This window comes from Anomaloglossus baeobatrachus, chromosome 3 (assembly GCF_048569485.1).
Source record: "Anomaloglossus baeobatrachus isolate aAnoBae1 chromosome 3, aAnoBae1.hap1, whole genome shotgun sequence".
In the NCBI taxonomy this organism is placed as follows: domain Eukaryota; kingdom Metazoa; phylum Chordata; class Amphibia; order Anura; family Aromobatidae; genus Anomaloglossus; species Anomaloglossus baeobatrachus.
Window position 1 is genome coordinate 403,976,223 of NC_134355.1, and position 26,443 is coordinate 404,002,665.

The 26,443-nt window shown below is 45.6% G+C and overlaps 1 protein-coding gene across 21 annotated transcripts in view; it reads left to right on the top strand.

Annotated features, from left to right (window-relative positions):
• Positions 1 to 26,443, top strand: part of DST (dystonin) — an 879,552-nt gene that overhangs the window by 593,473 nt on the left and 259,636 nt on the right. For all 21 annotated transcript variants that reach the window (XM_075340270.1, XM_075340271.1, XM_075340278.1 and 18 more), the window contains 6 exons: positions 1,045 to 1,326; positions 4,247 to 4,789; positions 9,858 to 10,034; positions 12,982 to 13,105; positions 22,897 to 23,105; positions 24,302 to 24,619. In XM_075340270.1, coding sequence (XP_075196385.1) covers positions 1,045 to 1,326; positions 4,247 to 4,789; positions 9,858 to 10,034; positions 12,982 to 13,105; positions 22,897 to 23,105; positions 24,302 to 24,619 — 1,653 coding nt within the window. The remainder of the gene's footprint in view (positions 1 to 1,044; positions 1,327 to 4,246; positions 4,790 to 9,857; positions 10,035 to 12,981; positions 13,106 to 22,896; positions 23,106 to 24,301; positions 24,620 to 26,443) is intronic.

The following is a 26,443-nucleotide window of genomic DNA, read 5'->3' on the forward strand; positions in this document are numbered from 1 at the left end:
TTCCCATTGTTTCCCAGTTATCCCCACTAGTGGTATTAATCATCAATGATGTCCGCTACATTTTATTCCCCCTCCTTCCTCTTAATAGGCAATGTCTCACATTACAGGCACAGTGCGCACCCATGGCAAGAATGATGTTCCTTTACTTACCATGGGCATGTACTATGTCTGCAATACAATACCTCTCACATTTGGAGGAAGGAGGAATAAAAAGCAGCAGACAAGAGGACATAATAGATGATGATTTCTTTGAGACTTGGATATGCATGCTGGGAGTTTTCATTAGAACCTAATCCGAAGTTGTGAATAGTGCAGAAAACTAGATTTGAGGGTATCGAAGAAAAAGCTGAGGATTTTATATGACAGTAAATGACAAACATGTTTGGTATTCACAATGAGGAACTTGGGTGTACCTTCTTTTTTGTAACTGACAACTCTTAAGGCTGCTTTACACGTTACAATTAATCGTGCGATCGCATTTGCGATCATACCCGCCCCCATCGTTTGTGCGGCATGGGCAATTTCTTGCCCGTGTCGCACAATGTTGTAACCCCCCGTCACAGGTACTTACCTTCCAAACGACCTCGCTCTGGGCGGCGAACATCCACTTCCTGAATGGGGAGGGACGTTCGGCGTCACAGCGACGTCACACAGCAGTCGGCCAATAGAAGCGGAGGGGCGGAGATGAGTGGGACGTAAACATCCCGGCCACCTCCTTCCTTCAGCATTGCTGGCGGCCGCAGGTAAGCTGCAGTTCATTGTTCCCGAGGCAGCACACATTGCTCCGTGTGACACCCCGGGAACAATGAACAACAGGACGTTCGATTTTCAGAAAATGAGCGACTTGTCAACGATGAACGAGAAGGTGAGTATTTCTGCTCGTTCATAGCTGTCATACGCTATGATATCACTAACGATGCCGGATGTGCGTCACTTACGACGTGACCCCGCCAAAATCTCGTTTGATATATCACTGCGTGTAAATCCCGCTTGTCTTTTACTATTGATTACTGAATTCATTCCTCCAATGTCTTTTCTCTTTAGTCCGCTGCTGTAGAACAACTGGAAGAAAGCAAAAACAAAATCGAAAGCCTTCTAGATTGGCTTTCACGTGTGGATGATGAAGGAGAAAATGGAAACGATGAGAAAAAAGCAAACATTAAGCAAAATGGAACACATCATAAAGACAGTGAGATACAATCCATACTGGATGGAGTGCAAGAGGTTAATGGTAATCTGATCGTGTGCGATGGAAAATCAAATGTGATGAACGTCCAGGATCAGCCTAAAGAAGAGGATTTAAATAGCCAGTATCAAAAAGTGAAGGTACAATAAGGGATAGTTATGTTTGATATCTACAAGAGTTAAATTGCTGTCCTGTTTTGTTTTAGAAAAGCTTGGCTGGGTGTAATGTATTTGTTCCAAAGCGGCATCGAATGAAACTGCAGGATGACAGCCCCTTAACGAAAAACAAAAAACCTCAATTTCAATTAAAATTAAACTTTTATTAATATATTTTAAAATTTAGACACCCATTAATAGTGAACACACAAAGGGCATAGATGATGAAGGGGAGGAGCTAAATATATGGGGTCCCTATAGCACCCTATGGGACCTTGCTCCTACCTACCAACGGAGGGTATGACGCCGTAACTGTTTTGGGCGCCCCCGTTCCACGTCGGCTCACCCTCTAGTTGCCCTGGATAGTTAGTGAATTAAAATAATAATTACACAAAGGGCATAGATGATGAAGGGGAGGAGCTAAATATATGGGGTCCCTATAGCACCCTATGGGACCTTGCTCCTACCTACCAACGGAGGGTATGACGCCGTAACTGTTTTGGGCGCCCCCGTTCCACGTCGGCTCACCCTCTAGTTGCCCTGGATAGTTAGTGAATTAAAATAATAATTACACTACGGATGGCCATACAATAGTACTAGAATGTATTAAGTACAAAGTGCTCATGTAATCACACTGTCTGATAGATAACAACTTCCTATCAGAAAAACCAGGACGTAAAAAATCAAATATTAAGCCCCAGTATAGATAGGCTTCTGCAGAAAAAAATTAGTCCATAGTACATGATCCAGTACAAATTAGTACATAGTACATAATACACAATCTACATTAACATAATGGAGGAGCACATTAACATAATGGAAAATTCAGTTCCATCTGTCAGTTTTTCCTCCCATGTCCCAGTGTGATATAGTATGGTATGGCAATCACACATGGATAAACTTTTACACAATCATAATTGCACAGATTTGCACTGCATAAACCGATGCAAATACATGTAATGCAATGCCTCAGGGCAATCATGCAGATGATTCTTATAGAGCAGAAAAAAGGGTATAGATAACCCCACAGGGAAGAAAAGAATGGTTACTTCCCTTTTAGCAGCATGCTCTGTATCGCCTCTACGCGTTTCCCCTTTCCATGATATAAGGATCTTCAGGAGGCTGGAGGATTGCAGTTATCAGATGTGAATGTAGGAGTAATCCATGGCTGTGTGCACAGATCACAGGATGTCAGGGTTTAAATCCAGCGTCAGCCAAGGTCACATGGACCATGCGGCCAATCACAATCATAGGCTACTGTGTCTTTTATGACAGCCCCTTAATGCACGTTAACACTGCATATTACCCAATCTGCAGTTCAGATCTTTGAATTCCTTTCAATAACTAAACCAGTATGGTGTCTCAGTGGTCAGCACTGTTGCTTCGTGATGAAAGTCTGCAGTGTGTGCACCATGAACTGTTAAGGCCCCGTTACATGCTACAATTTATCTGCCGATATATCGTCGAGGTCACGGTTTTCGTGACGCAGTTCCATCATCGTTAGCGACGTTGTTGCGTGTGACACCTACGAGCGACTCCGAACGATCTTAAAAATAGCGAAAATCGACGATCGTTGACACATCGTTCAGTTTCAAAATATTGTTTGTCATTTCGAACGCAGCAGACATATTGGTACGTTTGACACCCTGCCAACGACGAACAACATCGTTAGTGTATCTGTCATCAGCGACGCGGGCGTGTCATTACGAGCAATGCTCCACGCGTCCTCCGCTCTGATTGGTGGTACCCACTGTGTTCTGATTTGACAGGCATGGCTGATAAGGCGGACACAAAGTTTCATTGACATCCTTTGTGGCTGCCTGCGGTCCTGTGTGTGTTTCATTGCAGAGCTCTGCTGTGACATGTGTGTTATTTCATTTTCGGCTACTATATTTTGTCCTGGTTGATTGCATCTTTTGGGTAGGTTCATATTTTTTTTTAAATGAATTATAGACCTTGTTTTTGTGCATACTTCCGGAGTAAAAAAAACACTGAGCCCTATTCTGCATTGTTCACATGTTCATACACCTGTAAGCACATGTTGGCCGCATGGTTTTGTTTTTTTTTAATTTAAAAAAATAAAAAAAAACAAAAACAAAAAAAAAACCTTGGAGAACATAGAAGGGTGTAAAGGATGCCACACACACACAAAACAGATCACGCGTGCGGCATCGGTGGTTGCGTCACAAGGGGCAGCCGCAAATGCGGCCTTTTATTTCACAGACAAACAATCACGTAACAGAAGACCGGAGGAGATTCTGACAGTATGGAAGTTAAGGCGTGTAGAGGGCAAGGCAATCACACGCCAGGGTGAATGCTATGGACAATTATACGCCTCTGTCGTTGCCGTAATCGTTGGGAGAAATGCTGTGTGACGGTGTCCATACGACCGCCTTGGTCAAAGAATATATCGCTGAACGATGTAGCGTCGTTTGTGAGATGGGTACGTGTGACCGCTATAAAATGACCTATGAGCGATCTCGGCAAATCGTAACAACGATCTGGGCGTGTCACATCGCTAACGAGATTGCTAGCGATTTCGTTGTGTGTAATACGGCCTTTAGGATTCTGAAGTATGCGATTTGTACTTCTGGGCATATTCTGACTAGACATGCATGTGAGTATGCAAAACTAGTCAGAATATGGCTGGAAGTATGCAAATCAAATATTTGCGGTAACATCCCGCTATTGCCACCGGGTCGCTTTGTGTGAGTGACTGAAGACATTCATCAGAAACCTGGACAACCCTTTTAATAGGAAAGGATATCATTCAGATTAACGTAGACCTGCAAGACGACCAGCCTCTCTTAAAATGTCTTGTCATATGTCTGTTTGTCCTCTGATAGTAAAATGCAGAGCTTACTTACACTTAAAATTTGGTTTGGCTATGTTTTCTTGTCTGTAGGCTCAACATGAAAAAATTGTGTCTCAGCATCAAGCAGTAATAATAGCCACCCAATCCGCCCAAGCTCTACTTGAGAAACAAGGCCGCCATCTTACACCTGAAGAGAAGGAAAAGCTCCAGAAAAACATAGAAGCATTAAAAGCCCAGTATGAATCAACATTGTGTGACTCTGAGCGTAAAATGAAAATGATCCAAACAGTTCAAGAGGAGCTAGAAAAGTTCACAGCGGACTGCAGTGAATTTGTGAATTGGCTTCACGACTCAAAACATGAGCTAGGAGATTTGGAATGTGGAGCTGAGGACTTTGCAGGTCTCAAGACCAAGCTACAGAGACAAAAAAGCTTTTCTGAGGATGTGCTTTCCCATAAAGGAGACCTGCGTTATATCACTATATCTGGCCAGAGGGTGCTAGATGCTGCAAGATCCTGCAGTAAAGATGACGAGGTGGAAGACAACAATAATATTAGCACAATGGAAACTTGTAAGATGGTGCAAAGCAAATTAGACATGGCTTCAGAAAATTACAAGTCTTTACATACTAAGGTAATTGTCTTTGGTATTTTCCATTCATTTGGCTAGCACACGTTGTGCTGGAATTGGACTAAACTGTTGAATCCCATAGAAAAAAAATTAAGTTTAGTAAATGTTTAAAAGGGTTTTCCTGGATAAGGAAAACATTCAACATACACATGTGACAGGAAGTTGGCTACTCAAAAGAAGATCTGGAGGTAGTTTTCTGGTCTACTATTTAGTGGCCAAAGATTACAGGTCTGGGTCCTGTGAATCGCAAGAACTTTAGTTAGAACCTCCTGGGGTCTAGGGCATTGAAAGGGTTTAACCAATTAATGACCGCGGGCAGTAAAATTACATCCTAAGCAGTCATAGTGTAATCCCCGCCAGCGGGGATCGGCGTACATCAGCTGATTTGTACAGCTGACATGTGTGCCTCGCAGGCACGAGGGGATCCGTGTTCCACCTGTGCCTGTTAACCCCTTCAATGGTGCTGTCAACATGTCACAGTACCATTTTTAAATGCTGGTCGCGGTAAATCTTCACTTACCCGACTCCATCGGCGGTGCTGTGACGTGATCACTGTGAGCCGATGATTGTTATGGTAGCACAGAGTCATGTAATGACTCCTGTAGCTCACATGACTCACTTCCTGTAACAGGCAGCTAAGTGCTGCAGGTTGCAAGAGGTCAGTATTTCTGCTGATCTCGGCTGTGTAGCTGTGATCAACAGAAATACACAAGCGATCAGACTGCTGATCCTTATAGTCCCCTGGGGGGTCTAGTAAAATAAAAAAAAAAGTTTTAAAATTTTTTTAAAAAAATCTTAAAGTTCAAACCACCCACCTTTCGCCCCATTGAAAATTAAAGGGTTAAAAAAAATACACATATTTGGTATCGCCATGTTCAGAAATACCCAATTTATCAAAATATAAAATCAATTAATGTGATTGATGAACCATCATCATTGAGCCAGAGATCCCGAAAAATGAGTACGCTACAGGTCGCGGAAAATGCCGCAAAAAGTGAGTCACTTTTTTGGGGCAAAATTCTGATTTTTTTTTTAACCTCTTAGAAAAAGTAAACCTATACAGTTAGGTCCAGATATATTTGGACAGTGACACAATTTTCGCGAGTTGGGCTCTGCATGCCACCACATTGGATTTGAAATGAAACCTCTACAACAGAATTCAAGTGCAGATTGTAACGTTTAATTTGAAGGTTTGAACAAAAATATCTGATAGAAATTGTAGGAATTGTACACATTTCTTTACAAACACTCCACATTTTAGGAGGTCAAAAGTAATTGGACAAATAAACCAAACCCAAACAAAATATTTTTATTTTCAATATTTTGTTGCGAATCCTTTGGAGGCAATCACTGCCTTAAGTCTGGAACCCATGGACATCACCAAACGCTGGGTTTCCTCCTTCTTAATGCTTTGCCAGGCCTTTACAGCCGCAGCCTTCAGGTCTTGCTTGTTTGTGGGTCTTTCCGTCTTAAGTCTGGATTTGAGCAAGTGAAATGCATGCTCAATTGGGTTAAGATCTGGTGATTGACTTGGCCATTGCAGAATGTTCCACTTTTTTGCACTCATGAACTCCTGGGTAGCTTTGGCTGTATGCTTGGGGTCATTGTCCATCTGTACTATGAAGCGCCGTCCGATCAACTTTGCGGCATTTGGCTGAATCTGGGCTGAAAGTATATCCCGGTACACTTCAGAATTCATCCGGCTACTCTTGTCTGCTGTTATGTCATCAATAAACACAAGTGACCCAGTGCCATTGAAAGCCATGCATGCCCATGCCATCACGTTGCCTCCACCATGTTTTACAAAGGATGTGGTGTGCCTTGGATCATGTGCCGTTCCCTTTCTTCTCCAAACTTTTTTCTTCCCATCATTCTGGTACAGGTTGATCTTTGTCTCATCTGTCCATAGAATACTTTTCCAGTACTGAGCTGGCTTCATGAGGTGTTTTTCAGCAAATTTAACTCTGGCCTGTCTATTTTTGGAATTGATGAATGGTTTGCATCTAGATGTGAACCCTTTGTATTTACTTTCAAGGAGTCTTCTCTTTACTGTTGACTTAGAGACAGATACACCTACTTCACTGAGAGTGTTCTGGACTTCAGTTGATGTTGTGAACGGGTTCTTCTTCACCAAAGAAAGTATGCGGCGATCATCTACCATTGTTGTCATCCGTGGACACCCAGGCCTTTTTGAGTTACCAAGCTTACCAGTCAATTTCTTTTTTCTCAGAATGTACCCGACTGTTGATTTTGCTACTCCAAGCATGTCTGCTATCTCTCTGATGGATTTTTTGTTTTTTTTCAGCCTCAGGATGTTCTGCTTCACCTCAATTGAGAGTTCCTTAGACCGCACGTTGTCTGGTCACAGCAACAGCTTCCAAATGCAAAACCACACACCTGTAATCAACCCCAGACCTTTTAACTACTTCATTGATTACAGGTTAACGAGGGAGACGCCTTCAGAGTTAATTGCAGCCCTTAGAGTCCCTTGTCCAATTACTTTTGGTCCCTTTAAAAAGAGGAGGCTATGCATTACAGAGCTATGATTCCTAAACCCTTTCTCCGATTTGGATGTGAAAACTCTCATATTGCAGCTGGGAGTTTGCACTTTCAGCCCATATTATATATATAATTGTATTTCTGAACATGTTTTTGTAAACAGCTAAAATAACAAAACTTGTGTCACTGTCCAAATATTTCTGGACCTAACTGTACATGTTTGGTTTCTACGAACTCGCACCGACCTGAGGCATCACAGTGACACATCAGTTTTACTATATAGTGAACACTTTGAATAAAATATCTCAAAAACATCCGTACTTTTTTTTGCAATTTTTTGTGCACTTGGAATTTTTTTTGCCGTTTTCCAGTATGGTAAAACTTATGGTTTCCAGTATAGTAAAACTTATGGTTTTATTTACCAGTACAACTCGTCCCGCAAAAAATAAGCCCTTATACGAGATTATAAGATTGACGTAAAAATAAAAACGTTACGGCTCTTGGAAGAAGGGGAGGGAAAAAAAAGAAAGAAAATGGACAATTGCTCGGGGGTGAAGTGGTTAATGTGAATGAGGGCATTAGTTCCAGCATCCTTGGTGATTTTGGGTGGGGAAGGTGGTATACTAAGGCCACGTTCAGACGCTCAGTATTTGGTGAGTTTTTACCTCAGTATGGGCTGCTTCTCACTTGCGAGTTTCTCGCAGTAGAGCAATGCGAGAAAAACTCGCATTGGAATCGGACACATGTTAGTGAATGATTCAGCTCGCATTTGCGATTTTTTTTCTCAGTCCAAATCGGACTGAGAAAAAAATCGCAGCATGCTGCTTTTTTGCGAGTTTCTACTGCGAGTCTCTCCAATGCAAGTCTATGGGAGCGTGTAAAAAATCGGATGTCACGGGATGGCACTCACACCATCCTAGTGACATCCGATTTTCTAAATACATTTCTCGCATGTTTCCCAAAACACTGGAAACGAGTGATGTCTCACAATGTCTGTCAATCACTATTCTCTGTCAGTCGGTCTCTCCCTCTCGGTCTCTATTCTCTCTCTCTCTGTCGGTCCGTCACTATCTCTGTCCCTCTCTCACAGTCTGTCGGTCATTTTCCCCTCCTCTCTCATACTCACCGTTCCCCGATCCCCGGCGCGGCGCTGCACGGCATTCACACTGCTCCAGCAGCTTTTACTATTTTGAAAAAGCCGGCCACTCATTAAACAATCTCGTATTCCCTGCTTTCCCCGCCCACAGGCGCCTATGATTGGTTGCAGTGAGACACGCCCCCACGCTGAGTGACAGGTGTCTCACTGCACCCAATCACAGCAGCCAGTGGGCGTGTCTATACTGTGCAGTGAAATAAATAATTAAATAATTAAAAAAAACGGCATGCGGTCCCCCCCAATTTTAATACCAGCCAGATAAAGCCATACGGCTGAAGGCTGGTATTCTCAGGATGGGGAGCTCCACGTTATGGGGAGCCCCCCAGCCTAACAATATCAGTCACACGGAGAAAAAGCTGTGGAAAAACAAGCGCATAGGGTCTTACCCCAATATGTGAGGGGTGGGGGTGGGGGAGTGAAACTACTCACCAGATGTAGTTGTGAGAAGCCACAACTACTGTAATCGCATGTATCACACAATCCAAGGCTGCAGCCACCAAAACGGTAGATAACAGAGAGCACAAGAGAGTGGTGTTTTAATGCCGCGCCAATAGATCACTTCAGATGATGTTCAGACCAGTGTTACTTTATTGTTTTCCAGGTCAACGCGTTTCTGGGGCATCTGCCCCCTTCATCAGGACCACCAAAGAAACAGATCCAGATTGGATGTTATCTGTTTCTTTGGTGGTCATCTGAAGTGATCTATTGGCGCGGCATTAAAACACCACTCTCTTGTGCTCTCTGTTATCTAACAATATCAGTCAGCAGCTGCCCAGAATTGCCGCATACATTAGATGCGACAGTTCTGGGACTGTACCCGGCTCTTCCCGATTTGCCCTGGTGCATGGGCAAATCGGGGTAATAAGGAGTTAATGGCAGCCCATAGCTGCCACTAAATCCTAGATTAATCATGTCAGGTGTCTCCCCGAGATACCTTCCATGATTAATCTGTAAGTTACAGTAAATAAACACACACACCTGAAAAAAATCCTTTATTAGAAATAAAAAGCACTAACATATACCCTCGTTCACCAATTTAATAAGCCACAAAAACCCCTCCATGTTCGGCGTAATCCAGGATGGTCCAGCGTTGCTTCCAGCTCTGCTGCATGAAGGTGACTGGAGCTGCAGAAGACTCCGCCGCTCCTGTCAGCTCCACGCAGCTAATGAAGGGAATAGCACGATCAGCTGAGCTGTCACTGAGGTTACCTGCTGTGACTGGATACAGCGGTGGCCGCGAGTTACCTCAGTGACAGCTCAGCTGATCGCGCTATTCCCTTCATTTGCTGCGTGGAGCTGTCTGGAGCGGCGGTGTATTCTGCTGCTCCGGTCACCTTCATGCAGCAGAGCTACATATAGCTAGATACAGAACTACAGGAGACATATGTGGTATTTACTGTCCTTTCTCTTTGTTAGTGTAATATACTGGGGAATAACCTGAAGGATTTAGTAGATAAATACGAGCACTATAAAGAAGCATCTTGTGGACTATTGGTGGGTCTCCAGAAATCAGAAACGGCTGTGCAGAAAAGGTTGTCGGAGCCCATTGCACCTGACACCAGGAACCTGCAAAGACAGATAGAAGACACAAAGGTACTTTGTATTTACCATGTATTATTATTGCTAGTTTAAACCAGCACATATTAAACTGCATTCACACTGTTATTTTTTTGCTGGCAAAAAAAAAAAAAGCAATGCAGCCATGGTGTGTGAACGAAGCTTTATGAAGTGTTAGATTAGTCATTGTTATTAGTTATTTCTTACCAGCTTACCACAAATTATGTAATTTTCCAACTGGTGGACAAATAAATGGTAAGAAAAAGGCTCTGGACAGCCACTTACAAGTGATATTAAATGGAATCTGTCATCAGGTTTTTGCTCCCCCATCTGAGAGCAGCATAATGTACAGTAGAGACAGAGACCCTGATTCCAGCGATGTGTCACTTACTGGGCTGTTTGCTGTCATTTTGATAAAATCAATGTTTTCTATTCTGCAGATCTAGCAGTTATACAGAACTCATGAATATGCTGGGCTACCTGGCAGAAGGCCACGTAGTCCTCTAATGATAATCTACTGCTGATTAATCAATGATTTTATCAAAATTACACTAAGCAGCCCAGTAAGTGACACATCGCTCGAATCATCATCTCTGCCCTTACATTATTCTGCTCTCATATTAGGTGTTAAAAACCTGGTGACGGATTCCCTTTAAAAGGTTTGCCTGGGATCAGCCTTGTTTCATTAGAATCAGCCATAGATTACTACAGATAGATAAACTTTCTAACTTAGTTGTATTTAATATATCGCCCCCTTTTTCTCCTAGAGTTCATTCTTTCTTGCTTCCATATTAAGATTGCAGTCATTGCTTATCCCATAAATGGCTCATTCTCTCCAGAACCTCCTCCACATATAATAAACCTTACAGAGCATTTAAACCATGGCAAATATTAACTTTATTTTTTATTTTGAAAGCCGAATCCAACGTGGTGAAAGGATTTGAAAAAAATCTATACTATCTTACCTAGCCCCCTCCGTTTTCTGTAATGCCACTTGGATTACGCACCAATCTCAGTGCTTCCCAGAGATGATGCGTGGCTTCTGCAGCCAATTATTGGCCATGAAGTACCCCATTATGGGTAGGGAGAAAAGCAATATACCGTATTTTTCGCTTTATAAGAAGCACTTTTGTTCCCCCAAATTGTGGGGGAAAGTAGGGGGTGCGTCTTATAATCCGAATATATGCGGGAGGGGGAGTAATATATATATATATATATATCTCTATATATATATATATATATATATATATATATATATAGAGATATATATATATATATATATATATGTACTAAAGTCCAGGGGAGGTGGGGGAAGCTCTGGAGTACTGCTGGGGGCTGGTGAAATCTGCAGGAGGGAGCGTTAGATCTCCTGCTCCCGCTCATATAATATGCACTGCCGCTGTCCATCACCGTGGTGCTGAAACCGCACCGTGGTGATGGGCTGGGGGAGTGGCGCATATTATATCTGCCTGCGCCCCTCTTTGATGGCACATACCCCCCTGTGTTAGATATGGCCCCCATGCTGCTGCCCATAGTAAAATAAAAAACTCTTTACTTACCTCCTCCAGCGCTGATCTCCCGGTCTCTCTGCTGCCGCTGTGATCAGGCACGCAGAGATGATATCACTCTGCTGTGCCGATCACATGACCGGTGCCGAGAACCAGGAAGTGCAGGAGATCAGCAGCACAGAGGGAGACACAAGGGATTACAGCGCTGGAGAAGGTAAGGAAAGTGTTTATTTTACTATGGGCGGCAGCATGGGGGCGATATCTAACACAGGGGGAGGTGTGCCATCCATAGGGCGCCATATCTAACACAGGGGGAGGTGTGCCATCCATAGGGGGCCATATCTAACACAGGGTGATGTGTGTCATCCACAGGGGGCCATATCTAACACAGGGGGAGGTGTGCCATCCATAGGGGGCCATATCTAACACAGGGGGAGGTGTGCCATCCATAGGGGGTCATATCTAACAAAGGGGGACATGTGCCATCCATAGGGGGCCATATCAAACACAGGGGGATGTGTGCCATCCATAGGGGGCCATATCTAACAAAGGGGATATGTGCCATCCATAGGGGCCATATCAAACACAGGGGGATGTGTGCCATCCATAGGGAGCCATATCAAACACAGGGGGACGTTTGCCATCCATAGGGGGCCATATCTAACACAGGTGGACGTGTGCCATCCATAGGGGGCCATGGGCAGCACAGGGGGACGTGTGCCATCCATAGTGGGCCATGGGCAGCACAGGGAGACTTGTGCCATCCATAGGAGACCTGTGCCAGCTGTAGGAGATGTGTGCCATCTATAGGAGACCTGTGCCAGCTGTAGGGGATATGTGTCAGCAATAGGGGACGTGTTCCAGCACAGGGGGACGTGTGCCATAAATAGGGGACGTGTTCCATCAATAGGAGACATGTGCCAGCAATAGGGGACGTGTGCCATCAATGAGGGACGTGTTCCAGCACAAGGGGGCTATATTCAATATAAGGGGGCCATATCCAGATTAAAGGGGCTAATTTTAGGATGGGGGGCTATGAGGGACATATACCCTATATGATTTGTTAGATGGACACTGGCATTATAAGACGGACCCCATTTAACATTAAAAAAAAAATCTCTTTTCTTTCACCAAATTTGGGGGTGCGTCTTATAATCAGGTGTGTCTTATAAAGCGAAAAATATGGTATAAGACAGCTGTTCACATGCCATAATGGCCAGTGAATTTGAAGCTCAGAGAGCGTGAAGGATCCAGTATATAATTTAGTTGACACATATTCCTATACAGTTGCTGCTCATATAAATTCATCACAGTTCTCTACTGGAGATGGTGCTTTGTTATTCAGATATAAGTTACCCTATATGTTACTATATGTAATTGTTACTTACCTACCCATTAGTAAAAGAAAAAGTCTTGATAGTGGTTTTCTGTTAGTTTTCTGCTATTTTTGAGCTTGTCTTTTCTTTTTTTCTCAGTTGCTCTGTGAACAGTTATCCATTCACCAGGTCGGTGTGGAAAAACTTAGGAAAGCAGCAGAAGGACTTCTGAACACTAAAGTGGGGCTGCTGCTAAACAAAGATGAAATTCAAAAGCCACTTGGTACCTAGTCTAATTTTATCTTTTCTTATTATCAAATTTAGCCCTTCTTATGAATAATACTATAAGGCTATGTGTCCACGGTAGAATGTACCTGCGGATTTTTCTGCATCAAAATCCGCAGCTTTCCCCTGGAATCCACACCTTAGCATAGGTGCGGATTTGACGCGGATTTGACACGGATTTCGTTGCGGATTATGATGCGGATTTTGTCCATTGTACTCTATTGTGTTTCTGAATAAAGCTTAGTCTGTTTTGAAGGAACAAAAAAGGCTCTTTAAGTCATTTCCTGTCCCAACCCTCCTTTCTTCTCCATTATCCATTTTGTAATAAAGGGGCAGAAATGTTTAAAGGGAACCTGTCGCCACTTTTTTTGTAAAAAGTTGCAGCCAACACCACTGTGCTCTTATATACAGCATTTTAACAGGCTGTATATAATAACCCAGTGGTGGTGGCCGCAGCTTACAGCCAAAAAATGTGGTGCCATGTTCCCTTTCACTGGTATTTTTTAAAAAAAATGTGCTCCGCTGTATTTTCACTGTCCAGCCCGATGCAAGCAAGCAACTGAGGGCTGTGCTTCTCAGCGGGATAAGGCTGAAACATTCTCTGCCCCTCCCGCTGAGAAAAACAGTCCTCAGCTTCCCCTGAAAATGGCGGCTCCGTTGTGAAGCGCCATTCACAGGTGCTGTACCGAGGCTCATCCAGCTGCCCTGATGCATTTGGCTGGCTGGGTAATTACGGGGTTAATGCCAGTTTTCTGCAAACTGGCACTAAGCCCGAGGTTCATAATGTCATGCCTGTGTAGACACGGCCATTATGAACCTCCGTTTGGTACTAAAGAAAAGAAAACACTTTTTTAAAAATTTTATTTGAAAGAAAAACACACACACATCCCTGATTGCCATCTTTATTACTCCCTGAATCCCCGACGATAATCCATGACAACTCTGAGCCGGGCTCCAATGTGCACCCGGCTGACCCGGGCACTGAGCTGGGAACGTCTGACGTCAGAGCCCTGGTCAGCTGACTTAATTCGCGAGCGCGGGCGGGTCAGCTGACTAAACACCGATCAGCTGATGTGCCGGGCTCCGATGTGCACTCATGTGACCCGGGCACGGACGTCAGCCGGTACCAGCAGCCGGAAGAGAGCTTTGCAGCATCTCGAACACTGACGGCTGCTGGGACCGGCTGACGTCCGTGCCCGGGTCACATGAGTGCACATCGTCAGCTGTCGGTGTGCAGTCAGCTGACCCGCCTGCGCTCGCGAATTAAGTCAGCTGACCAGGGCTCTGATATCAGACGTTCCCAGCTGCCGGAAAAGAACTGTGCAGCATTTAATAATACACTGACGGCTGCTGTCACCGGCTGACGTCAGTGCCCGGGTCAGCCGGGTGCACATCGGAGCCCGGCTCGGAGTTGTCATGGATTATCGTCGGGGGATTCAGGGAGTAATAAAGATGGCAATCAGGGATGTGTGTGTGTGTTTTTCTTTCAAATACAATTTTTAAAAAAGTGTTTTCTTTTCTTTAGTACCAAACGGAGGTTCATGATGGCCGTGTCTTCACAGGCATGACATTATGAACCTCGGGCTTAGTGCCAGTTTGCAGAAAACTGGCATTAACCCCGTAATTACCCAGCCAGCCAAATGCATCAGGGCAGCTGGATGAGCCTCGGTACAGCACCTGTGAATGACGCTTCACAACGGAGCCGCCATTTTCAGGGGCAGCTGAGGACTGTTTTTCTCAGCGGGAGGGGCAGAGAATGTTTCAGCCTTATCCCGCTGAGAAGCACAGCCCTCAGTTGCTTGCATCGGGCTGGACAGTGAAAATACAGCGGAGCACATTTTTTTTTTTTTTTTAAAAAGAATTGTGAAAAAAGACCTGGGATCCTGTTTTGCCAGCTAAAAGCAAGCAGCCTGTAACTAGCTGCTTTTAGCTGGCAATCCAGAGTCCGGACACAACACGACTACACTGCCACTACTCTACACTATAAAATGGTGAAACTTCCTCTTCCTGAACTATCCTACATCACTTCCTGCGGATTTGTTTGCGAAATCCGCACCAAATCCGCAGGAAAAAGAGCCTGTGGGAACAGACCTGCGGATTTCTTGCGGATTTTACACCTTGCATTGACTTGCATGGGAAAAATCCGCAACAAAATCCGCAACAATAATTGACATGCTGCAGATTTTTCCGGATCAAAATCCGCGGCAAATCCGCTGCGGAAAAATCCGCAGCATGGGCACAGCATTTCCAAAATGCCATTGAAATGGCTTGGAAGTGCCGCTGCTGCAGATTTTCGGCAAATCCGCGGTAAATCCGCGGCAAATCCGCGGCAAAATCCGCGGTAAATCCGCAGCGTGGGCACATAGCCTAAGGTTTGGGATAATGTCCAGGCCTTTTTCTAATCTCTGATAATGTTTTTCATATTACTATAGCTTTCATTTTATTGTTTTAATAGTAAAAAATGTTTCTTTGTCGCTCCATTGGGAGACCCAGACAATTGAGACAATTGGGTGTATAGCTTCTGCCTCCGGAGGCCACACAAAGTATTACACTTAAAAGTGTAAACCCCTCCCCTCTGCCTATACACCCCCCCGTGCATCACGGGCTCCTCAGTTTTTATGCTTTGTGTTGAAGGAGGCACACATGCACGCAAGCTCCACAATTTAGTCAGCAGCAGCTGCTGACTATATCGGATGGAAGAAAAGAGGGCCCATAACAGGGCCCCCGGCATGCTCCCTTCTCACCCCACTCTGGTCGGCGGTGCTGTTAAGGTTGAGGTACCCATTGCGGGTACAAAGGCTGGAGCCACATGCTGTTTTCCTTCCCCATCCCTTAGGGGCTCTGGGTGAAGTGGGATCCTAATCGGTCACCAGGCACTGGGACCGTGCTCCCTCCGCAGCCCCTGGGGGAATCTGCTGGACAGGAGACCGGGTATCGTCAGGGACAGGCCCTGCTCCTCTGAGGTACTCTGTGTCCCCTTGGGGACGGCGCATAGAGCGCCTGTCTAATGGACGCTGCAGCAGCTGCTGGTTGTGTTTGTGCGCCGGAACTACCGCGCTGACCGCGCTTGTTTGCCGGCCGCGCTTATAACTTTAGTCCCCGGCTTTTGCGGCCTAGTACCGCATATTCCCGCCCCCGGGCCTGCCAGTCAGGGGTAAGGGCGGGACGCTGCACTGGACGTCAGCGCTGAGGGCTGGAGCATACTTAGTATCCTCCTCCCCCCTCACTGAGCACCGTGGGGCACCAGATTCCCGCACTTTCTAAGGCACGCCCACGGCTCCCTCCTCCTCTCAGAACGCTGGCAGCCATTCCTATCAGCACTTCTGACGCTGGAGAACTTCAGAGACGAGCTCCACAGCTCTGGGAGGCACAGGCAGGGAATCTGGTGGTCACACAAACGCTGAGGGCGGTCGGTAAGCCGCACCTGTTACTAGGTGCTTGCCCCCCTGGGTGCCGAAGTGTATATTTATATGCTTATATTGTATACATTTACTCTGTACGGCCGCACTAGTGCTTTGGCTATATACCCTCTCTGATTGCTCTAAGAGGAGACAACAGCATGTCGTCCGCAAAAAGCAAGGGTGCCAAGGCACAGGCTTACTTTGCAACCTGTACCTCATGTGCGGCTATGCTACCTGCAGGTTCCACCTACCCTCATTGTGTGCAATGCTCGGCCCCTGTGACACTCACTCAGCCGGAGCCTCTGCCACTGGTGGGACCCTCGGCCCAGGTGGAACCACCTGCTGCCACTGTCCAGGTGACAGGGACAGAGTTTGCAGTATTCGCTGACAAACTTTCTGAGTCTATGGATAAATGGTCTGCTAAGATACTAGAAGCTTTGCAGTCCAGACCTGTAACACAGGCCCCGGGCACTGTTGAACCTTTTCCCTCAGACCCCCCTCGGTCGGCGCAGCAAAGTGCTCCTGGGGCGACTCATAGGTCCCACGGTGAGGACTCTGACACGGACCGCAGTCCCAGACCGGCTAAGCGGGCTCGCCGGGAGCTTCCCTCGACTTCATCACAGTGTTCAGGGTCTCAGCATGAGGACTCTCTGGAGGATGAAGCGGAGGTGGCAGATCAGGGCTCTGATTCTGACGCCGCTCTCTACCTTGATACACCTGAAGGGGACGCCATAGTAAACGACCTTATAGCGTCCATCAATCAGGTGTTGGATCTTTCTCCTCCAACTCCTCAGATTGAGGAGTCAGCTTCTCAGCAGGAGAAATTCCATTTTAGGTTTCCCAAACGTACACGGAGTGCGTTTCTTGATCACTCCGACTTCAGAGATACAGTCCAGAAACATCGAGCTTTTCCAGATAAGCGCTTTACTAAGCGCCTTAATGACACACGTTATCCCTTCCCCCCTGACGTAGTCAAGGGTTGGGCTCAGTGTCCCAAGGTGGATCCTCCAATCTCTAGACTGGCGGCTAGATCCATAGTTGCAGTGGCAGACGGTGCATCACTCAAGGATGCCACTGACAGGCAGATAGAGCTCCTGATGAAATCCATCTATGAAGCTATCGGCGCGTCCTTTGCTCCGGCATTCGCAGCCGTATGGGCACTCCAAGCTATCTCAGCTTGTCAGTCTGAGATTAATGCAGTCACACGTGCCTCTACTCCGCAGGTTGTGTCCTTAACCTCTCAGGCGTCGGCGTTTGCGTCCTACGCCATGAATGCTGTCCTGGACTCTGCGAGCCGTACGGCGGTAGCATCCGCCAATTCGGTGGCAGTCCGCAGGGCCATGTGGCTACGTGAATGGAAGGTAGACTCTGCTTCCAAAAAGTTCTTAACCGGTTTGCCATTTTCTGGCGACCGCCTGTTTGGCGAGCAATTGGATGAAATCATTAAACAATCCAAGGGAAAGGACTCGTCCTTACCCCAGTCCAAACCAAACAGACCTCAACAACGGAAGGTACAATCGAGGTTTCGGTCCTTTCGGCCCTCAGCCAGGTCTCAATTCTCCTCGTCCAACAGGCCACAGAAGGGTCAGAGGAACTCTGATTCATGGCGGTCTAAGTCACGTCCTAAAAAGACCGCCGGAGGAACCGCTCCCAAAGCGGCCTCCTCATGACTTTCGGCCTCCCCAAACCGCATCCTCGGTCGGTGGCAGGCTCTCCCGCTTTTGCGACGCCTGGTTGTCACATGTCCAAGACCGATGGGTGAGAGACATTCTGTCTCACGGTTACAGGATAGAGTTCCGCTCTCATCCTCCGACTCGTTTCTTCAGAACATCTCCGCCCCCCGAGCGAGCCGATGCTCTTCTTCAGGCGGTGAGCACTCTGAAGGCAGAAGGAGTGGTGATCCCTGTTCCCCTTCAGCAATGGGGTCACGGTTTTTACTCCAACTTGTTTGTGGTGCCAAAAAAGGACGGATCTTTCCGTCCCGTTCTGGACCTCAAACTGCTCAACAAACACGTGAAAACCAGGCGGTTCCGGATGGAATCTCTCCGCTCCGTCATCGCCTCGATGTCCCAAGGAGACTTCCTAGCATCAATCGACATCAGGGATGCTTATCTCCACGTGCCGATTGCACCAGAGCATCAGCGCTTCCTGCGTTTCGCCATCGGGGACGAACACCTTCAGTTCGTGGCGCTGCCTTTCGGCCTGGCGACAGCCCCACGGGTCTTCACCAAGGTCATGGCAACAGTGGTAGCAGTCCTACACTCTCAGGGACACTCGGTGATCCCTTACTTAGACGATCTCCTTGTCAAGGCCCCCTCTCGGGTGGCATGCCAACACAGCCTGAACATTGCTCTGGAGACTCTCCAGAGATTCGGGTGGATCATCAATTTCCCAAAGTCAAAATTGACACCGACCCAATCGCTGACATATCTCGGGATGGAGTTTCATACTCTCTCAGCGATAGTGAAACTTCCGCTGGACAAACAGCGTTCACTACGGACAGGGGTGCAATCTCTCCTTCGAGCCCAGTCGCACCCCTTGAGGCGCCTCATGCACTTCCTAGGGAAGATGGTGGCAGCAATGGAGGCAGTTCCATTTGCGCAGTTTCATCTGCGTCCACTTCAATGGGACATTCTCCGCAAATGGGACAGGAAGTCGACGTCCCTCGACAGGAACGTCTCCCTTTCTCGGGCAGCCAAGGCCTCCCTTCAGTGGTGGCTTCTTCCCACTTCTTTGTCGAAGGGGAAATCATTCCTACCCCCATCCTGGGCTGTGGTCACGACGGACGCGAGTCTGTCAGGGTGGGGAGCGGTCTTCCTCCACCACAGGGCTCAGGGTACCTGGACTCAGCCAGAGTCCTCCCTTCAGATCAATGTTCTGGAGATAAGGGCAGTGTATCTAGCCCTAAAGGCGTTCCAGCCGTGGCTGGAAGGCAGGCAGATCCGAATTCAGTCGGACAACGCCACGGCGGTGGCATACATCAACCACCAAGGCGGCACACGCAGTCGGCAAGCCTTCCAGGAAGTTCGGCGGATTCTGCTGTGGGTGGAAGCCACAGCCTCCACCATCTCCGCAGTTCACATCCCGGGCGTAGAAAACTGGGAAGCAGACTTTCTCAGTCGCCAGGGCATGGACGCAGGGGAATGGTCTCTTCACCCGGACGTGTTTCAAGAGATCTGTTGCCGCTGGGGGAAGCCGGACGGCGACCTAATGGCGTCCCGGCACAACAACAAGGTCCCGGCATTCATGGCACGGTCTCAAGATCACAGAGCTCTGGCGGCAGACGCATTAGTTCAGGATTGGTCGCAGTTTCGGCTGCCTTATGTATTTCCTCCTCTGGCACTACTGCCCAGAGTATTACGCAAGATCAGGTCCGACTGCCGCCGCGCCATCCTCATCGCCCCAGACTGGCCGAGGAGGTCGTGGTACCCGGATCTGTGGCATCTCACGGTGGGTCAACCGTGGGCACTACCAGACCGTCCAGACTTACTGTCTCAAGGGCCATTTTTCCATCTGAATTCTGCGGCCCTCAACCTGACTGTGTGGCCATTGAGTCCTGGATCCTAGCGTCTTCAGGGTTATCTCAAGAGGTCATTGCCACTATGAGACAGGCCAGGAAACCAACGTCCGCCAAGATCTACCACAGGACGTGGAGGATCTTCTTATCCTGGTGCTCTGATCAGGGTTTTACTCCCTGGCCATTTGCCTTGCCCACTTTTCTGTCCTTCCTTCAATCCGGAATGGAAAAGGGTTTGTCTCTCGGCTCTATTAAGGGACAAGTCTCGGCGCTCTCTGTGTTTTTTCAAAAGCGTCTAGCCAGGCTTCCGCAGGTCCGCACGTTCCTGCAGGGAGTTTGCCACATAGTCCCTCCTTACAAGCGTCCGCTAGAACCCTGGGATCTGAACAGGGTGCTAACGGCTCTTCAGAAACCACCTTTCGAGCCAATGAGAGATATTTCTCTTTCACGCCTTTCGCAGAAGGTGGTCTTCCTAGTGGCAGTCACATCACTTCGGAGAGTGTCTGAGCTAGCTGCATTGTCATGCAAAGCCCCCTTCCTGGTGTTTCACCAGGACAAGGTGGTTCTGCGTCTGGTTCCGGAATTTCTCCCTAAGGTGGTATCCCCTTTTCATCTCAATCAGGATATCTCCTTACCTTCTTTTTGCCCTCATCCAGTTCACCAATGTGAAAAGGATTTGCACTTGTTAGATCTTGTGAGAGCACTTAGACTCTACATTTCTCGTACGGCGCCCCTGCGCCGCTCGGATGCGCTCTTTGTCCTTGTCGCTGGCCAGCGTAAAGGGTCGCAGGCTTCCAAGTCAACCTTGGCTCGGTGGATCAAGGAACCAATTCTTGAAGCCTACCGTTCTTCTGGGCTTCAGGTTCCTTCAGGGCTGAAAGCCCATTCTACCAGAGCCGTGGGTGCGTCCTGGGCATTGCGGCACCAGGCTACGGCTCAGCAGGTGTGTCAGGCGGCTACCTGGTCGAGTCTGCACACTTTCACGAAACACTATCAGGTGCATACCTACGCTTCGGCAGATGCCAGCCTAGGTAGGCGAGTCCTTCAGGCGGCGGTTGCCCACCTGTAGGAAGGGGCCGTTTTACGGCTCTATTACCGAGGTATTCTTTTACCCACCCAGGGACTGCTTTTGGACGTCCCAATTGTCTGGGTCTCCCAATGGAGCGACAAAGAAGAAGGGAATTTTGTTTACTTACCGTAAATTCCTTTTCTTCTAGCTCCTATTGGGAGACCCAGCACCCGCCCCTGTTCCCTTCGGGCTGTTGTTCTTTTGTGTACACATGTTGTTCATGTTGAATTGTTCTGGGTTCATGGTTTCAGTTCTCCGAACATCCTTCGGATTGAATTTACCTTAGACCAATTTATAAGTTTCCTCCTTCCTGCTTTTGCACCAAAACTGAGGAGCCCGTGATGCACGGGGGGGTGTATAGGCAGAGGGAAGGGGTTTACACTTTTAAGTGTAATACTTTGTGTGGCCTCCGGAGGCAGAAGCTATACACCCAATTGTCTCAATTGTCTGGGTCTCCCAATAGGAGCTAGAAGAAAAGGAATTTACGGTAAGTAAACAAAATTCCCTTCTTTTCCTATATTGTTGATAGAACCAGTATTACGCCACATGTAAATGATATTGTGACAATTCTTTTTTTTTTTTTTTTTTAATTATTATTATTATTATTATTATTATTATTATTATTAGTAGTAGTAGTAGTATTAGTAGTAGTATTTTTATATAGATTTGTGCATATTAATGAAGATATCCAGTTGAATAAAAGTGCCCTGTGTGTGTTTAAAAATGAAATTAATAACATTTAATAATATATGATATTTATGATAGTTCCACCTATATTAACTAAAAAGAGACAGTTGAACTCTGTACTGCTAAGACATGTGGAAGAATGAATATGGGTATGTAGACTTGCATTACTGCTATGAAAAAACATGTAAAAATTGACAGAATTAGCACACAAAAATGGCCAGTTTTATGTGAGCCCAACAGCCAACGGGAAATCAACCTCTTTAAAAAGAGGTTGTCTTGCACTTAGCTGTTGGGCTCACATAAAACTGGCCATTTTTGTATGCTAATTATATCATTTTACATGTTCTCCATAGCAGTATTACATGTCTATATTCCCATATTCATTGCTTCACATGTCTTAGCAAAACAGAGTGCAACTGTCTCCTTTTTGTTCAATTTGCACCTGTTCACATTAGAAAGGAAGGATGAGCCATCAGACTTTTTTTAGGTTTCACCAATATGCCACTTAAACTCATTCCCAGCACTTCCACTTCTGACTTGACTTTGACACAACTGACTTCTCTGGCTATAAGTGATCTGCTTGCAGGGGGGCTGGCTATCTGGCTCATTTCAGTAGCTAAGTCAATCCCTTTTCTGTCATAGATAATGCATATGCAAAAAGCCTTACAGTCACTGAAGCGGGAGAGGATCCAAGATCTCCCTTGTGTCAGGACAAATCTGGAAATAGTGGTGGCAGGACCTAGGACCAAGGCTGCATGTGGGACCTCAGTACACCTTTAATGTTAAAAGTATATTTAAGCAACAGCCGTAGGAACATCTTCAAAATACTCCCCTTTGAGAATGGTTTAGGCTAACTTCCCTTTCTTTGTGTAATCTGGTTCCAATGCAAAATCACAAATGTTGGCTAAGTCAGATATTCCTGTAGCATATTTTTAGCCTTTTTATATAGTCCACTCAGTTTTTCCTTAGTCATCCCAAAGTAGTTGCTGTAATTTTTCCATTAACCAAGAATTTATTGTTCACATTACACATGTTGTAAATTTTAATTTAATATTTCTGTGGACACTTTTTTATCAGTTCGACTCATTCACATTTTATAAAATTACATTTTACAGATGACATAGTGGAAAGACACAATCATTTATCTCAGTCTGTGAGTGACTGGAATGAAAAACTCCAGATAACCTTGACCCGATCACTTAGCGTTCAGGATGGATTGGATGAAATGGTTGACTGGATGCAAAGTGTTGAAAAGGACTTAAAAGACCATCAACAAGTGCCATTAAATTCTTCAGCAATTCAGGAAATTATCTCAAAAAATAATGTAAGTGAATCTCCAGACCGCACTTTACCTTCTTTATTTCCTAATGCAAATATGGGCAGCTGCAGGACTGACTATGCGTTAATGAAAATACTGCTTTTTTTGCCCAAGTATTTGCTCATGATTTTAATAAAATCTACTTTACTTTTTTTGTTGTGTTCTTGATACATATCTGAGTAAGAATATTTTTTTAACTCACTGGAAATTTATTTTAAAGTTGTTTTTTTTGTTCAAAAAGTTAGATTTAACAGCTTCGATTTTGCACCAATATTGTTCTTTCCATTAGTTTGCATAATTTTGACAATGGTGGTATGGCTAGAAGGAAGCACATTTCCATTAATATTTGCAGTTAACCCATTATTTCAAATAAACATATTTTTTAGGAATGAAGAAAATTTATGAGTAAAAAAAAAAATATATATAACAATTGCTAATTACTTTTTTTTGTTTGTTTGCTATCACATTTTTTAGAGGGCAATTTTAAAGTTTTTCGAAATGGCTGCCATCACATTACTAAACACAGCAGGACATATTGTGTGAGTAGAGAATGCTCTCATGTCTCTTCTGGCAATTAGCTATGGGGAGAAACAGGAGAGAAACTAATAGAAAAGAAAAAGTGTTTTATTGACAAGTGGGTATGCCACTTACCTTTAAATTTCATGACATATGTAGGCAAAAATGTGTATATTTCGAGACTGAGATAACATCTCGGCTGAAGCACAGGCAGCTAGGTCAAGAATTACTGTATTAAGAGTGGGGAGGAAGGACTGAACAAGATGAAAACTTTGCAAGATGTAGTTTTCTAACAGGGTGTATATGTGCAGCAGTCCTTTACACTCTTTTAGAAAACGACATATCCCACAGTCTGCACCTCATCCCTCTCCTCACAATTTTTGATCAGCCTGTGCTACAGCTGAGATGTTATCTTAGCTTTGATGTACATACATTCCCTTCTTCTGCTCTCAAGACAAGCGCAAATAACTCATTAATATTATTCGGCAAATTATTTATAATGTATTTCTTCATGTATTCATTTTCCTTATTAGAAACCTGTTAATACAGTGGATTTTGAAAGGTTAGCGTAAGGCTGTAATTAGATGAATGATATTTAGATGAATGGTAGTTGTCAACATGATTGTTACATGTGCATATTGTTTAACTTCTAATCCCAACTTTTGTTTTATGTTTATCTTTTTAAGATGCTTGAGCAAGATATCACGAGTCGCCAAAGCAGCATCAATGCAATGAATGATAAGGTAAAGAAGTTCATGGAAACTGCAGATTCACCCGCAGCATCTTCTCTGAAAGGAAAGATGGATGACCTGTCTGTGCGCTTCTCTAAAGCCACTGAACAAACCAGAGCTCGCTCTTTAAAGATGGAAGATTTAAAGACTAAAGTGGAACAGTTCGAAGATGTCTCTGGCAAAGTCCATTCATTCTTGGACACAACACTAAAAGCACTGACAGAGGCAGAAGGACCTGGAAAAGATGTGACTGAGCTATCCCACTATGTGCAGGTACTATGCATTTCACGTAACTTGTACACTGACATTACCTTCATAGAAACCTCCGAGAATAGTTTATGTCCTACGTTATTGTATTTAATTGACTAAATTCTTATGTATAAGATGTTCTTCTAAAAGGTAAAATAGGGTTGCATTTTAACTTCGGTCTCTTTCTTCAGCACCAATGCATTTTGTCTGTTTTTTCATACATTTCAGTTTAAGTAGTTTGCATACTATTGCACATGTACAAATTGCCTAAAGGAAACATTTTAAGGCTATGTGCACACGGTGCGTTTTTCTCGGCGTTTTTGCGCGTTTTTCGGGTGCGTTTTTGGCCTCAAAACTGCATGACTTTGCTTCCCCAGCAAAGTCTATGAGTTTTCATTTTTGCTGTCCCCACACAGCGTTTTTTTTCAGCTGCGTTTTTGTGGTGACCATAAAAACGCAGCATGTCAATTATTCCCGCGTTTTTCACTGCGCTTTTCATCCATTGAGTTCAATGGGATGTTGAAAGACGCAATGAGAAACGCAAATAGCTGCGTTTCGGTGCGTTTCTAAGACCAAAAACGCAGCTATAAGCGCAGGAGGTGGGTAGTAAAGTGACGTGTACAGGAAGAGGATTCCTTCTGTCAGTATAGACAGAAGCATGAATCCTCCCGGTACCGTCACCGCCGCGTCCATCTCCCGTCCTGTGCATGTATGCTGCCGTGCGGCGCCATGTACAGGCAGGAGGTGGAAGCGGCTGCGAAAACAAAAGTTAACAGTAGAATAAAAAAAAAAAAGTTATACTCACCTGTCTGCAGCCTCGCGGTGCCATGCCCGCTCCCAGCTCCTGTCACGGTATCGCCGCTCCCGCTCCGGCTGTGTGCAGTCTCCCCGGGGCAGGACCTTGCTTGCAGGACCTGGCGATGGATCACCTGATGCAGTCACCTGACGCATCAGCTGATCGAGTCTCGGGCTGACGCGGGCGCCCGGCCGGTATCAGCGGATGCGTCAGGAGACTTCATCCCTGATTACCGGCAGCTGCTGCAGCGATCGGACAGGATCAGACTCCCGCCCCATCGCTCCGGGAGCTGCCGGTAATTCAGCACATAAGTGAGTATTATATTTTTTTTTTTTCTACTGATGCATCTGCTGATTGTATAATCGGCTTTTATACAATCAGCTGATGTGTGATGGGATTCACATCCTTTAACCTGACACATCATCTGATCGCTTTGCCTTCCAGCAAACCGATCAGATGATATTGGATCCGGATTGGACGGCGCGGGACCCTGACCCAGGATTACTGCGGAGGGGGGTTTATTTCAATAAAGATGGAGTCACTAATTGTGTTGTTTTATTTCTAATAAAAATATTTTTCTGTGTTGTGTTTTTTTTTTATCTTTACTAGAAATTCATGGTGGCCATGTCTAATATTGGCGTGACACCATGAATTTCGGGCTTAGGGCTAGCTGATAATATACAGCTAGCCCTAACTCCATTATTACCTGGCTAGCCACCCGGCATCAGGGCAGCCGGAAGAGTTGGATACAGCGCCAGAAGATGGCGCTTCTATGAAAGCGCCATTTTCTGGGGTGGCTGCGGGACTGCAATTCACAGCGGGGGCGCCCAGAAAGCATGGGCACCCTGCACTGTGGATTCCAATCCCCAGCTGCCTAGTTGTACCCGGCTGGACTCAAAAATGGGGCGAAGCTCACGTCATTTTTTTTTTTAAATTATTTCATGAAATTCATGAAATAATTTTAAAAAAAAGGGCTTCCCTATATTTTTGGTTCCCAGCCGGGTACAAATAGGCAGCTGGGGGTTGGGGGCAGCCCGTACCTGCCTGCTGTA